The sequence below is a fragment of the Cottoperca gobio genome, chromosome 20, assembly GCF_900634415.1.
Source record: "Cottoperca gobio chromosome 20, fCotGob3.1, whole genome shotgun sequence".
Classification (NCBI taxonomy): Eukaryota; Metazoa; Chordata; class Actinopteri; order Perciformes; family Bovichtidae; genus Cottoperca; species Cottoperca gobio.
In genome coordinates, this window is record NC_041374.1 from 5,444,134 (window position 1) to 5,460,887 (window position 16,754).

The window sequence follows — 16,754 nt, forward strand, 5'->3', positions numbered from 1 at the left end:
CGCTTATGACAATCTGTCACTGGCTCTTTGTGCTCTCGCAGCAGAGCGTCGATGAGAAGTGCAGTGTTTATGGAAGAGCGTTTCGTCCTCGGCTGCGGGTGACACTCTGTTAGAGCAGAGTCAGTGAACCCGCGCCAGAGGAGAGGAGGAACCCGGGTTTAGCAGTCAAGACAATAAACTCACAATGCTGAGTTGACAACAAAAGAGGAAGATGAGAGATTGTTTGTGTATTATCAAAACCCAAATCAAAATTGTGAGTGACTGCTCAAATCCTCCTAAAGTATCACATCACAAGCGTTCCAAAGCACAGTGAAGATCCTTTGTGGTAAAACTGCCATTATGAAAGGAGATTAACCAATAAGGATATTGCAAATGATGTGCTTTAGGCTTTATCCTCCCCATGTCCTCCCCCTTCTTTTGAAATTATTCAAGTGTCCAATAAAGGACAAGGCAATTACCATCCTCTCTTTAATGAAGGGGAAGCTGGCTTTTGGTCCTGAGCACGGTGTGTTTGTGTAGAATTAGAATTAATGAGCCTGGTCAAAGTTTGCCTCTAATTGGCCTTTCATTAAGACCCATTTGTAATCATGTCTTAATGACTTCCATCCCTTTTCATAAAAGAATTTAAAAAAAAAAAGGGACATTTTAAACCAAAAATGAATCCTGCAGCTCTGGAGTCATTAAAATGTTTGAGAAGAGTTCTGAAGAGCTGATGAATTGGTAAAGAGCCATAAAAAAAATGGTTCTCTGTTTCAAAAGATGCATCTGAAAACAGTTTGCAAAGTTTAATATCCAGTGTTCCTGGCATGTGATTGGCTGAGTTGACTTCTTTAATCCCTCTCTCTTTGCCAGTGGTGGTTTGCCAAATGCAACCGGGACAAAACCGTAGTGATTACACTTTCCTTAGGAATGCTGGAGCTGCTGTGGTGTGTGGCCGCAGTGGGAAGGTAAAAATTGTTACGTTGCTTCCTATGTGCCCTCCAGCTGTATTCTGTATTAGAGAGACGAGAATACCCCTGAATATCCAGAAGAGCAGGGGCAATTTAGTCCCGGAGTAAACAGTAAGGAGTCCCTACAGGAAACACTGGAGATGGATTGCAGGATGGAGTCTCTCCCCCTCCTCTGTTCTTTGAGACTGTATACACATTCCCTCCAGTGACACAGGGCTGTTTGCCACGCTAATGGAGAGCTACGCTGTTGTAAAAGAGGTGGCAGGCTCTATTTAGATAGGACCATGGTAAAGTAAACTTCAGAGTTGGATTTAAATAAACCTTGGCGGAATGGTTTGCCATGCAGCCACAGGGAGGGAGGGAGGGAGGGAAGGAAAGAGTGATGAAGGACCAGAAGAAAAAAAGGGTCCAGTCCAGGCACAGGGCTGTGCTGAGTGAGGAGCTCCAGAGACATAAACATAGGGGGCATCTGGGTAATTCAATGAGGAGTGGCGGATGTGGGAATGTAGGTGTGTGTTGCCGGGATGAAGAGGCGGGGTCTTTAAAATGATTTCATACTTTGTAATCTCTACAGTCATCCCTCATTACACAACAGGACCGAGGTGAGTGTAAAGTTCCTGCAATGTGGGCAGGGATCAGTAACATTAGAGAACACGAGGCTTTAACTCCCATCGAGCGAGAACACAGCACAAAGACCCCGGTAAACCTGAACGTTCATTTCCGACTCTGACAGCCAAGGGCCGACAGCCTCGGAGTGGAGCTGTGGAGAGTAAACAAAGCCGATTCTGCACTTGTCCATCCTTCCATCCCAAAACACACCTCATCCCTCCCTCCCTCAGCAGCTCTGGAATCAGCCGAGGTGAGCCAAGTCTCTCAAACTATCAAACAGACAGAGACTGAGTGGTCAGATACTTGCCAGAGCTGCATGGAGGAGGCTTTTACCACTTATCTCCACTATTGTGGAAACAGGATGTAAACTCCCCAATGGTTTCTCAAAGTTTATTTTTATACTTTTAGCACATCAAGCAGACCCTTATGCGCTATAATATTGAGGGATATTTGGGAATGTAATACAGGATCATGCAGTATATAAATATATAATATAAAGTGAATTTGGACTACTTTGGACCTGGATTTATGAATTGTCTGAGCATTATTTCACTTTTCTACCTTTCAGGTTTCTCCTCATTCATTGTGTCCAGAAGTCCACATTCAGTAGATTGTGCCAAGCAAGTGATGTAATCTAAAAACAAAACGAGCTGCTTTTCTGAGGGCATTGACACTGAAAATAAAGCGTCAACTGTTGCAGGGCTGTCCGCCTCCTTGCTACAGGTGGGTGGGGAGTTGCTGTCTTTACGCATTTTGTAGGGTGCTAGTGTTTCAGACTTAAAGGGGCACTGCACCAACATGTCAAAGTCAATCTTCTTGTCACTGGGAGTACTATATAGCCTGTGAAATGTATGTAATGTTGTCTTAGGCTTTGCAGAAAGATTCTCAAATTACATCACCTGGGTATCTCAATTTGAACTTGAAGACCCACATGAGGGACTGAAAGTCAGGATATCTTGGTCTCTGCTGCTTCACTTTTGACAATTCTGTTTTTCACTTGCAAGTCCCCCAACTTCATGAAAGTGGCGTACTAAATCCCCAGAATATGTCTTTAAGACTTGCATTCTAATGCAATAGGATTACAAACAACACCAAACTGAATCCCTCTTAATCGTGACTGTGTTGGTCCAAGCTGGCAGTGATCAGCCCAATGAATGAGTGAGTGGTGAGGTAAGCAGACCTGAAAGGTGCTGGGGGATCAACACCTGCTGCGTTGCCCGGCGCTGCAGCTGCGTTTGGCATGGAGCAACACTCGTAGAGCTGTCGGGCACCCCACCGTTTGGCCATCTGCCCTCTTGGCACACACTTATAAATGTTTACAAGTAAAAAACACATAGCTAGCAGCCTCAGAGACTTGCTGCGTGAAGGTATGCAGATGTTGACACATGCCTTGCCTCAGGGTGGTGATACGCAACTTGGCAATGGGCTCGGTAACAGTCAATAAAGTGACATGTGTTCTTGTAAATATATGTATGTGAATGAAGAAGGGATTTGTTGCTTTGTGGACCCTTATGTGCGTGCTAGTCATTTGCTGTTTCTTTCTTTCTGTACAAGTTCTAACCTATTTCACCCGTTTCACAACTCGACCCTTAGGTAGGCAGCATTTCAGCTAAATTCCCACTCATGGTTGGCGCGTTGCTACTTGTCCAACAATGGATGCACAGTTGCAACACAAAATTCCAGCTTTAGTTTTCAAGATAAAAAAAAAACTGCAGTAAAAGTTTGAGAATGAGTGCATACATATGTGGATTCAGTCTGGTGGCAGCACGACAGTTTCAATTTCAGGGGTAAAAATAGGGAAAGGCTTGGAAGCTCATATTATGCAAATGTTTTAATGTTTTATCTGGAGGGAGAAAGAAAAAAAAAAGAAGCTTCTCAATTCTCTCTGGCGGTTGTGACAAAACACTGAAACGGAAAAGGGTGTTTTTGTTCTCGTTTTGTACATTTCATTGGTTGTACTTAAATGTTATCCTTTGTACAAAACCACATTATGCTTGGTACGGTGGGGGGGGGAAATGGCTGCTTTTCTTATGGTTATTTATCGCTGTTTATTTTGAGTTCTATCAGCCTCGAGATATTTACAAAGACTTCCTCAGCGAATATTTTGGAGCTTTTAGTTGAGTGCGTTTAATGAGGTCTCATTTGGGTGGGTCTGTTGAAAGATCAACCATCAACTGCTGCCTTTCATTATAGCTGCTATTTAGATTAGCTGAGGAGGGAATACAATCACATGACAATATGTTTTAGACGAACCAAGGGTCTCGAAAAGTGTAAAGAAAATGTCTTATATTTATTTTCTCTTTCTCTTCCTGTACAGCGGCACCGCAGTTCTTCCCTGCCTTCCATCCTCCTGTGCCACTCGACGACAGACATACGCAGGGACGTTACATCTACGATCCTTCCCCTGTGCCCCCTCTTCATGTGTAAGTCCTTCAAAGTGGTCACACACTCGCACACACACACACACACTCAACCACAATACCGCCGATCGTACCTGAGAACACATTTGATTCGGCTGCATCTCTGGCGAGCACCACACTCTCCTAATGGTGATACAAATCAAGCTCCTGAACTTCCTTCCGCCTGTGGGCGTGGAGCATCCTCCTCATGGGTGCTGCGCGCCTCTCTTTGCCTTTCAGGATCAAAGGCCACGGCCCTGTACGTGTGCAACATGATCCGCATGTCAGAGACACGCAAATGAACATGTGTCAGAGACACGGAAATGAGAGTAGGGCGAGGGGAGCCCGGGAGCGTGCGATTCTCATAAGAGCAGTGATCAAGCCTTGTCAAGAGAAGGAAGCTATGCCTCTGCTGACATCTACCCGTCTCTGACAGACATGGATGGGCTCCTGACACACAAACTCTATACCTCTAACCACGCCGCCTCATCCAATCACATGCATGTACAGGCTATCAAGTAGGGAAGTAAAGTAAAACAAGGTGTCATGCCTCGTAAGAAAGATTGGTAAGTATTTATAAATGTTATTACAGTAGCTCATATTTCCCTGGTGTACCTCTCACGGTGCTGGCCAGGTCAGCAGACAACTTCAAAGCATTCCCTCAGCTCACACACTTACACACACATGCACAAATTACTCTTTTTCCCCCCTCACTTTGAGTCACCCTCTTTCACTGTCTCTGTCTCTTTTACTCTCTCCATCATTTGTATTCTTCGCGTCCAAATAGTGAGCACTATAAGGAGATGCTTCATCGTCCTTGCGGTACTTGTTTCCTATCCGCAGACACGAAGGAAGCGATCACAGCGCGACGAGGACAAATTGGATGGAGCAGCTACTTGGGCCGCATTATGTTTGATATTCTTCATCATTATCAACTCCCCCCTTCTCCTCCTCAGGAGTCATATCTCTCCCTTGCTGATGTGCCACTAAGCGTAATGAATTTTTTATGTCCCCCCCCCCCCTCCGCCTTCCCACCTCCGGCCCACCCTACCTCTCAACCCCTCATCTCCTGCTCAGGGGCTGCAGCAGAGGGAGAAACAAAAAAGGGGTGGGGGGATGGAGAGGCGAGGACATAAAAAAAAGGAGGTGATTGATGCCCCGTGTCACTGCAAACAAAATGGCAAATATAATTTAGCATTTAGCTTATGCAGAGATAATGGGGCGAACACGCGCCGGCTACATAGGCTCGAACAAACAGCCTGGCTTGTTATCCGTCAGGAGTAGTTTAGTACGATCTAGAGCACAGGTTAGGGAGGGGGAGGAAAGAAAATGAGGAGGGGGTGGAGGGACAACACGGAGCCAGGGAATTGAATTAAGGGGGAGAAGTTACGCAGCGCCGGCGTCTTCAGTCACTCTGTCCGGACAGGCGTTATCTGTGCGCTTGGTTTGCTGTCACTGGAAACACGGCCGTGCTCTGCCGTGCTACTTATGGCCTATTTATCCAAGCCATTAAGCATAGAGCTGTTTAATATGAGGGAAACCATTTGTCATGATTATAAGACAGCTGTTTAGAGCGCAGCCTTATTTAAATCTGTGAACTGTCACACACGTTATCTGAATGCTTGGGTTTTATACGTTTGAGTCTTTGCACTGGGAAGCAACAATATTGCTTTCTTGATTAAAAAAGCAGCACTGAATTCCTCCGTGAGAAGAAGCACTCATCAGTTGCCTGTATTACAGCTGGGTCCAACCACCTGATGGCAAATTGTAGTTAATTACACTTCCAGGTTCAGCTTTGTGCAAGTTTAAGCCAAACTTTACGAGCGTACAACTAACAGCCAAAAAGTAAACCCCTCTGAGGATTTAAAAGTGATGCATTCGGCTCTGTAATGTTGCTTGTAGCCAGCCCTAGCAAATAGAGGCAGTCAACGTATAGCTGTCACTTCAGGGAAATGGAGAGGACAAGAGGCGGCTTATGGAGAAATATTGAATTGTTTTAAGACAAGTTCTCCTCGGTGAGCAGAATTAATCGTTATTAGCCCTCTCAAAGATATGCCTAAGTACACATGGACTATTATTGCAGTACTTCCCCATGCAGCCTCTCATTACGGCCTGTAATTACAGTTGGGTTGGCCCCGCGGCAGTTCCATCAATCCAGCCAGCTTCCCCCGCCACGCACATAAGCCAGTCACCACTGGGCGTCCGTGGCCGGAGAAAAACACCGCGAACGCCCAGCAGCTTGTTTCCTCTCCGCCACAATGACACATCCACCATCCATACGTGGCAAATGAACAGAATCATATCCTATTACAGTGAAGGGCCTAATTGAAACATGTTTATTTATGATCCCCGTTTTCAGGCGAGGAGAGGGTGTTAGCAGCGCAGCTAACGGGCTCCAGCGATATGAGGCGGTAGAATTAAATTAAAAGCTCATAAAATGAAATATGCTCCGTATTAGCTGTTTGACACTTAATTTGCCTTCAAATGAGCAGAGGAAATCACAAATTAACTGTCCTTTGTTTTTTTTTTCTCTTTACCTCACCTCCCCTATTAGGCAAGGGAGAGCGCAATTACAGACAGAGGCTAATCGTTTAGTTTATGAAATCTTGTGGGGAAGGTACCAATGTGCCATTCAATATTAAAGCCTCAGGGTTGGGAGGGGGTGGGGGTGCCTTCTTGTGGGCGCTTGCTTTACTGAGGAACTTTTCTATTCACGTGGAGCAGAGTTTCAACAACCCCAGTTTAAAACCAATGAAACCAACAAGCTTCTTCTTTCCATAACAACTTTTTAAAAAATCATAATGTCCTATGCTGATCCAGGACCAGCAAAAGTCTTTCCTGACCTGAAGCTAGTGCTTTTTCCTCCGCATGTTTCTGGTCTGGAAAACAGCTGACCTCCAGCCTCAACCAAAAAGAGAAAGAGGCCTTCGTGCTCCAGAGAAGATGCTTCCTGCTTAAATAAACACATTGATCGGTGAAGAGCAGGCTCTCCATGGGAGCTCTAGTCCCCTCTGCCACCACCATTGTGCGGGACTGGCTTAATGGGAGTTTTGGGGGAGGCCGGGGCCAAGAGAAGAGACCGCTCCTTTCATTCCAGCTTTATTGCCTGACCGCGGTACACAGCAAAACAAAACAGCCCTCTCATGCGGCTCAGCGCCGACTCTCGGTCACCGGGAGACCGCTCAGAACAAACAGAGGTATTCGTCACAAGTCAATTATCTGGAGTCCCGGGCCCCCGTGCTGTGAATGGGGCCACTAAAACAACAAAACATTCTTGTGGGATAAGCAATTGACTCACAACCTTTCGCGCAGTTAGCGTATGTGGATTTAGGAAAGAATTGGTCAGAATGACAGAGTTTGTTTAGGAGTTTGTAAAGTTGTAAAGCAAATACAATTCCCTGAACTTTGACTTTTTCATTTTTTCAATTTGATTGTAGACTTCTGATTAAATACTTGTACTATATATAAGATATTTAAAAAATAATGTGTTGAAGCATCTGCTACTTAGAACCACACATTTTACTTTTAAAGTTTTTAGAGAAGTAAAGTAATAATCCAATATATATATACTTGTTTCTGTTCTTATAACACAGAGCTGCAATAAGGATTTAGAAAAATGCAACAATGTGAAGCTCAAACATGCCAAGCAAAAGTTTAGGTTGTAAAGAAATGAAACTTCTCAGTGGGACTCATGAATAAAGTCATGGAGTGTATTTTCTGTCAGTGTGGAGGTGGAGTGCAGGCGGGGGGCTGTGAGGGTGTGTTCCCCAGCCTGTGTGGTTATTTCATTCAGTGTGTTTGTTCAGCTGCGGGCTGACTGGAAGGTATTCTGGAGGTACCAGGGGAGAGCTGCCGCACATCTCTGTCATCGCAGCACAACCTCAGCTCTGAAACGATGAACCAGGAAAGAGTCAATTGACTTAAAGGCTGCGTGAGCTGTTGCTTCAGAAACGTCATTTAATGTCAAATTATTTTCTGTAGGCACCCGAGATTCTCCCCAATTTCACACTCCCCCCTTGCTGTCCTCTGCCTTTGGCGTATGGAAGGTTCTTTTTAAAAAAAAAATGTATGTGCACCGTGTTGTTTTGTTATTTACATAAACTGTTGTCAGAGCGCCCAATCTGGAAATAGAGGAGCCGAGTGTTGCTTAGCATAAAGACCACGGTCTTATCTCAACACCTCCTTCCAGATGGGACGAGGCCGAGCATTGCAATGCACACACACGCAAGCGCACACACACACACACACACACACACACACACTCACACGCATAATGCAAAACAATAGAAAGACAAAAGGGTCTACTGTAGCTTTTATAGAAGCTAGAGGAAACATGTTTTGTAAGTGTGCAGCTTCATCAATGGCCGTTTATGATTTGACTTTGCAGTGCCTCATTTAATAGTGGATATCTCAGTCTCAGGCCGTACTTCAACACAATTTCTACCGATGTTGTCTGCATTTCTTTGTCAATCGCATGACTCAGTAGCTGGAATTTGTAACTCTATATTTTGTCTCATGTTATTTGTGAGCAACATTTCTTTCACATTCTCTGTTATAATAAAGGATAAAGATCATAGCCCGCTTGGCGATTCGCTATTAATATTCACATTTGAATATCGTCTAGACTAAAACAGAATATGAAGTGGAGCCATAAATTACGTTAAGAATTGATGATTATTTCATAATCGCATCTGATCATTTGTGTACAGATATGGCTGCTGTCAAAAAGCAGGGGAGAGAGACCAAGGACACTTTTTCATCCTCCTCTCGAACTGTCCAAAACCCATTCTGTGTGACTTCACAGGTCACCCCTCTCTGGTGCAGTCACTGGTTTCCCTCCATCCTCCCTCCCTTCCCCGTTTCTCCCCCTATAACCCCCCCCCCCACCCCCCCTCTTTAATACTTTCTCTATGGAGTAAGTCGGGGGACAGGCGGTCACGCAGTAGCTGGCTTCATGATTAATGGTGTTTATTCTTGACAGAAGGCTCCTTTATTTATCTGCATTGCAGTTTCACTGATACTATCAGTCACCTGAATGAAAAATATTCAGTCATACCAATTTTGCAGTATAATTGAGTAGAGTCACTTCCTTTCAGTTTTTTCCCCCCCTCGCTCTCCTCTCCCACTCTATCTGGCAGCCTTATCATCGCCACAGTAATTTTCGCGCTGCGTTGTTTGATATGGAGAGGCTGGCTTTAGCCGTATTTGACATAAAGCCTCTTCAATTTTCACTGGAGAAAAAAAAGGGAAGAAAGAAAGTTGTGCACCACTCTGTGAAAATGTGCAAAGAGGGGGAAAGTATCTCTCCCCTTTTTCTTCTGAGGCAATTTCAGGATTTAGAGAGAAAGGAGATAAATGCCTAAGCAGAAATGTGGGCAGATTGAAGTTACAGTATATCTATTTTTTTTGTAATACACCAGTTTCAGAAGCCTAAATGGGCAGTGTAGTCTTTTTTCTAGCCTGGGCACAGGACCATGGTATTTTGAAGGCACCTGTGTATTTTGATGGATCCAGCAGGTTGGATGGAAAAAAAAAGAGTTTGGCACAGCAGATATTTGACAAGGCCTGTAAAGGTTTTAGGGTTGAGTCATTACTCGTTGAGATCTGTTAAGATATGTTCCAAAACTCTACTTACCAGGCTAGGATTACCTACGCTGAGGCTGCTCCTGCCGCTGTGTGTATATTTGTATTCCTAGTTATTAAATATCACATGCATTTTTAATGTTTTCTTTTTCTTTTCTTTTTTGCTCCCTGCTAAATGGTTTATGACTGATTTAGTATGTCTTCACGGCAAATAGTAATCTCAACTATAGAAGCAAATTCATAGTGTTTTTAATCTACAAATGATTCCTTACATAACACTTTTATTCATGCAAATCCTATTTGATTATCGCTCAACAAATACTTCCTGTTCATTGTAATTTCTTCAGTGTTCGTCCTTTGGTTGAATTTAATTTTAGGCTCCATTATAAATATCTTTGAAAAAGGTACATTATGATAAAAGGGGAATACATTAATCTCTCATACAAGGCTTGTGAATTTGCACATGTAACACATTAGTGGATTTGATTTTCTATACTTAAGTCATTTGCCCCCTCTTCATGTTTGAGATCTCAATTTGTAGCTCTCCCATGGAGCACAATGGAGAACCAGGTCTGAGGGGAAGAGATAACAGGCAGGTGCCAACAGCTCTGCGCTAATGTGAGTGAGTGTGTGTGTGTGTGTGTGGGAGTGTGTGTGTGTGTGTGTGCATTCATGCTTACCCGTCAGAGTTTGAGCGTCAGTTTTCCTTTATTTCATTTTGTATTGTTTGTATTGTTCTTCACCTTAAATTCTTTCCTCTTAAATATAAAACACATTTAAATACATATTTACATTGTCCCATGTTTATTTTAATATTCACCCTCTTACAGTTCAGGTTACATTTTTCATCTTCTTGCGCATTTAATAATGTATAGTTTGCACAATAATTGTTTAAATAATTATAATATGCATTATAAATAGTGCTGTGATTATTTTCATTATCACTTAATCTGCCTGTGATTAATCCTTCTGTCTGAAAAGTGTCAGGAGTGTATAGCGAAAAATAACCATCAGTTTCTCAGAGCCCAAGGTGACATATTCATAATGCTTTTCTTTTTTTAAATCAAAAAATAATTGTCAGTTTACAAAGATATATGAAAAAGAAATGTAGCAAATCCTCACATTTGAGAAGCAGACGATGTTCTGTATTTAAGCTTGAAAACTAAAAACTGTTTGTATTATATAATAGTTCATTATTCAATTAATCTTTTTTGATCTAATCCCAAATATCATAACACTAGTCAAACCTTGACATTTAATTTGTATGTTTTTATGTAATGTTACATTCATAAAGAGCACATAAGTAAAAAGCTCACAGTCTTTAGTGGTAACTTTCTTGATGGGTGTGGCAGGCTGTCACTTTTATGAGCCGTGCCGCTTCTTAATTGGCTTTGTAAAAGACCCTCCTCTCATTGGCGGGGAGCTATTAGAAAACAGCAGTGACTGTCAAGATATTACTGGCAGCACGCCGCCTCACATCGTCTCCACAACCTCAGGCAGCCGCTATCCTGACGTCTGCTTCTCTTCACATGTAGTGGTAGTAGTTTAACAAAAAAAAAAAACCCAGCCTCGCGTGAATGGCAGGGAATGCTGATTTTTAGAAAGGAAATATTTTGCTCCTAATGCACAATTATCAATGTTAGTTTTCAACTCTTTGAATGGAGTTTTTTTTCTTTCTTCTTTTTTACTTTGCCCTACAGACGTCATGCTGTAGCAGTGTAGAAATGTGGAATTTCCATTACTCTGATCTCTGGGCTGTGGGCTCCAGACCCTGCGATCCCACTCTGGGGGCCAGTTACAGCAAGTAACGAGACCAGGGGAACAGGGTCATAAATCCTCTGCAGCTCTCTTCATTTTCCATCCTCCCTCCCTTTCCTTTCATCCCTCTCTCCATCTTTCCTAGTCAAGCCTTCAATATATGATTTAAGAAACCTAAATGCAACAATGTAAAATATTACCACATGTTTAAGATGCCTCTAGTCCGGCTAGAGCAATTACACTTTCAATGTGAGAGGAAATTAGCTCATTGCCGCCCTTACAGCTTCTGCCTCTTCTTCTCCTCCCTTTTTCTATTTGTTTATCTTCTAAGTCACAGAGAATTTCACTCCTTTTACACTCTCCCCACCAATGCAAATGAATTCATATCACATAAAGCGATTCTATTCTCTCAGCCCTTTGTTATCTCCCTTATCAGATGTGGCGTCCATTACATCTGTGCGATAGTTTCATCTAATAATGTAATGTCTGTGTTTGGAGCGAGCCAAAAAGAAACCCGTCGCTGCTTCTGATCTCCCGTGATTCTTTTTGAGACGGGGTCAGTTGTGAGTCGGGAGCTTCGCAAATATGTGCAAGTCGTGCACGCAGCTGCAGGGTGACCGCACTTGTAAGGATGCAGCGACCTTTTTGTAGCATGTCCATCATTTTTTGACATCTCTGTGTGAGTGATTTCGCTACATTAGAATGAAAGTTTATTCAAAGAGATCAAAGAAAGCTGGGAAATGTTTGTTTTTTTCCTAGAGCAGGCTTATTAGGAATTCCCTCTCATTCATATCAGTTTTGTGTAACTTATGCAGCAGGTTTGTGAAACATCCTCCTTTGGGTATATCCAAAATGTACTCAGGTCTGTGTTTAAGCTTCCCAAAGCTTCATCAAGCCTGAGCTTGGCACCACCACGCACTCAGCCCCTACATGATTAAATATCAAGGAACTCCACATGACATTTTATTAGTCCAACAAGATGGATGAAATGGCCAGAATAAAGTAGGCTGTGTCTTTTCGCTTTCCCACCAGCACTTGCCTTTCTTCTGTCTGGATTTCCTTTCCTTTCCCTCTACAAGAAGTGTGTATTAGGAAAACGTGATGGATTTCATTCTGAAAAGGAGATTTTCAGCGTCGAGAAGGAAACATATATTTTTGTGTCTTGTACCTGATGCTCCCGAGTCTCCGTTCTCCCTCCTTCCCCTCCTCTTCCTCCCGACCCCCCCTTTTCTTTTTTTTCTGTTGTTCTACCTCAGATCTCTGTCTGAAGGATTAACCATCTCCAGCAGTGTGTCTCTGCTGTCTTGTAGAGCTGCGTATTGTTTGTGATTTGCTCAGGCCCATCCGTGCGGTTGCTCATTTCAGCAGCCCAGCGTGACATGGTGAATTGAGGGGGGATCCACGCCGCTCCTCGCGAGCCCTGGGCCACACTCCTTCTCCTCACCTGAGATGAGCTGTACGCATGCAGACGCGCACACTCATTACCTAGACTTCTCAGGATAGCGGAGGCGGTGGGGTGTGGAACCTGAACCCTCTTTAGCTGCAGGCGTCAGCTGAGTTTCTGTGTAAAGGCATCGGGGCCATCGAGACATTACTTGAGAGGAAAAGGAAAGATAGATGTGCTTCCTCCCTGTTTTCACAAGTTTAACACTTCAACACCCAGGAGTCCCCTCCTGTCTTCTCTCTAGCCCGGGGCATGCCAGAAGAACTCAAAACACTGACTGAGAGCAGCGCTAATTCCACCTGTGCCTGCTTTGAAGAGGAAAAAAAAGCAGAAATCAAGTAAAGAGTGGAGATGAAGGTGGAATGGTCCATGCAAAACAATCGCTCTGTTTGTATAAGGGCAAAATCAAGCATGGGTAGAGGAACAAAAAGGAACAAGAACATTTTTTTGGGTCTCATGTTTGTTCCCTGATTCCAGCCCCTTTGAAATTACAGGAAAAAAAGGCAGCCTCGTTTTGTGTAATTTCACTTTCATGTTTTCATTCCCCGGCTATACACTCTGTTGATTCGTTTTGGTAGACATTCTTATCTCGATGGCTGAAATTACATTTAATTGCAGTGTGGAAAAATGGTTCTCGAAACAGCCTGCGAAGAAGAAAAGAAAAACTCCCGCTGCTTGGCCAAGACAAACATAAACTTTTCAAAACGCCGATTGCGCTCGACCATTATTTGGAACCGGCACAAGCGGTGAAAAGATGTGTTGTTTTTGATAAAGCTTAATCCTATGACTTTGTTGAAGTGCAAGGATTGCCGAGGAGCCTTGATCTAAAACAAGAAGCGTTTTTCATGTGTGACGCACCTTCAGCAGGTTTGTGACCCATGCGCCGGTTATAACCAGATTCGCCGACACCTGGACCCGTTTGTTATGACTTGAGCTTGTCACACTCACTGGCTCTGGTTAATAAACATATGCTATCACTCCAGCAGCGTGGAAGTGATACATGCCTACGGGGATGTACTGTGTGCTTATATGTAGACAATGTGAGTGTGACTGAAACACACAGGGGGAGGAGACGGAGAGTCGTGGGTATTCAACTGGACAGCGTGTATGTGTGTGTGTGTGTGTGTGTGTGTGTGTGTGTGTGTGAGAACTGACTCTGCAGTGTATGGGAATGTCTGGCACGCCTCCAGAAGTATCCCACAGAGAGGGAATCCTGCTTGATGTGACCATGAATAGAAAGCCATCCCCACCTCCCTGAACCCACCCGGGCCTTTGATGTCAGGGGGTCACACAGAGCTCTCGCAGCTCCGGGGGTACATAGTTACCCTGAACGCCTGGCAACCTCACCGTGCCATGCCAGGCCTGCGGTCTGCTCTGCCCAGCCAAGAGGGAAGGAAAAAGAAAAGCCTAGAGGAGGAAGATCAGATCATATGGGCAACAAACTACATTGTTCCGGAAATATGCAAATTGTGTTCTTAAATCTTTTCTTTTTTTTAAAAGACATATGCAGCCAAATATTTGATCTCTGCAACTTTTGTTCTGTTAATGTGCTTACATGTTTTGGTTTGTTTTAAGAGGGGGGAAAGCCTAAAATCAAATAACTGCACCATCAGTTGCGTAAAATTAAGCAAAATGCTGTATTATTAATGCTGAGAGGCGACAACTATGGCATCACCAAGACCGACCTTCCACCGTTGCTTGTGAGTTAATGACAAACTGTAAACAAGGTAATATGGGGACTATATTACAAAGCATCTACAACGCATCCATCTCGTGTTACTGTGGCGCTATGAACGGGTGAAATCCATCACTGAACTATAAATCTAAATCTGAGCTGGAGGTATCTGCGGCTGGACTGCTGTTAACCTCTTGTGTCAACCATAAATCCAACTGTCAAGCTCAACTTCTAAGATGACAGGTCCTATAATTATTCATGATAACAAAAATGTATCGGTTCCATGACAACTGCTGATGAAGAGCATGAGATACGCTTGAAAGCTCCAGTAGAAGAGAGTAAGCCAACCTTGGTGAACTGCAATTTCGGCTCGTAGCTTTGAAACCCAAACAACTAGCCTATGTGATAATAGAAAAAGAAACATATGTCAATGCCAACTCCTTTTGTTTGGCGACCGCCTAAATGTATCCACCTTTTGTGGCGACTTGTTAGTTGAATAGTTTGACAGAAGCAGGTTGGATCTGGAAGTAAAATGAGATTTAACTGCAGCTGTAATTGTCATTACTAATGTGGAAAATGAAGTCATTGGAATATGCTTCAGTGGCAGAACTTAATAAGGACTTTCCCATTGAATCATTAGGACCCTGGAATACATATATCTACCTTCCTCTGTTTGTGTCTCAGTCTGTCTGTCTTCTCTCTCCCCTTGTCTCACCTCCCTTTCCTCTCTCCTTGGGTCTCAGCTGGCTCTGTTCCTGTGGGCCTTTGATCTCAGTGAAAGGGTTTGGAGCTTTAAAGTGCTTCTGTTTCCGCTGTCAGGAGCCCCTCTCTTCCTCCTCTCTGGTTTAGGCTTTCAGAGCAGTGGCAGCCTTGTGCTGCGGCTGGGTGGGTTGGAGGGGATGGGGCACAGGTTTCTATGAGGTGGTGAGATTGAGCTGAGGTTGGAGGGGGAACGGGTGTGTGATGCTGTCAGCCTCGGTCAGGAGAGGACCTGACACCTGACTGATCCTAGTTCCCTCCAAAACCCCAGTTCCCACCTCACAAACCCCCTTGTGGCCACGGGTGTAGCCTGTCAAGACAGATGGGTCTACATAGGTTGTATCTTTGTACTACCTCTTCTTCCTGTACATTTAATATATATATGAGGACATACAGTGTACATACTTCCATGATTGTGTAACCCAAGGACTTATTATACTTCCTTTAATAAGAAAGGTGCATGTTTTGCATTTGTGAATGTTGTTATGTATAGAATGGAGGTTGTGGATCTCGTTCTCAAACTGGACTTCCTACATCGTATTTAATTGTCCCATCTGAAGAAACACATCTCGGCAAACTGCAGCAATGTTAGTGTTTCACAAAATGTTTCCTTTGGCACAGTCGAAGTTAAAGATGCCGGAAGTATTTTCGTCGTCGTTTACTCTTAGTTGTCTTGGTGTTCTTTAATGGTGAATTCTCAAATTGGACTTGGTTAGTATCGTGACCTCTCAGCTTACATGTTTTTCCTTTTTGGACCTCTCCAGCAGCTGTGGATGAAAAGATTATGGTCTATGACCATTCACAGTTGCTGGATTATTGGATTTGGACTCACCAATTTCCTGTACCCTTCTGTGAAGCACACATCAAGAAATTTTTATTTTATTTCATGCACAACCATTTCATGCTCGAGCTAAAAGTATTTTGCCCGGTTCCTGTTTTAGCAGACCGCTGTGTCAATATACCACCAGGTCTAACTGCTGCACCACAATGATACCTTCTGTCCTCCGTGAAGTCATCAAACTTCACCGCAACTGTGTGTTTTTTACTGCAGCTTTCACCCAAAAAATTATTAGTGTTGATATAACCTTGTTCCAAACAAAGATTCAAGGCCTGTTTACATGAACACACACCCCTCCATGAAACCTCAACATCTTTTGGGGGCATATTTACACTTGGCAAGTGTGTGTTCATTCCGGTGAAGTAAGACGACAGTTTAAAATCCACAGACCGCCCCGTGTAAACATGCAATATCTTAAAGAGGCGCTGGCTGGTTTAAGCGAGGCCACGTGAAAGGAAATGGCTTCCATATGTCAGGAGCTCAGTCTTTCCTTGTGCCCTGTTTGCAGGATGTCTTCTTTGAGGGTTAATAGGAATTATAAACCTACGAAGGGAAGTAGAGGAGTGAAGGCAAAGTTTTTTCTCTGGTAAGGCAGAGAAGCCTGCGGTACAGCTTTGATGTAAATCTTAAATCAGGTGTAACTAAGACGCCACTTCTCTGGCGCAGTACACCTTCTCAGCACACACACAGAGGGAACATTCCTGCACACACACTGAACGTTGTCAGATTACTTCCTTTC

General features: G+C 43.6%; 1 protein-coding gene across 1 annotated transcript in view; it reads left to right on the plus strand.

Moving 5' to 3' along the window:
- gli3 (GLI family zinc finger 3) overlaps positions 1-16,754 on the plus strand; it is an 86,911-nt gene that overhangs the window by 43,636 nt on the left and 26,521 nt on the right. The window contains 1 exon segment of the mRNA XM_029458140.1: positions 3,877-3,982. Coding sequence (XP_029314000.1) covers positions 3,877-3,982 — 106 coding nt within the window.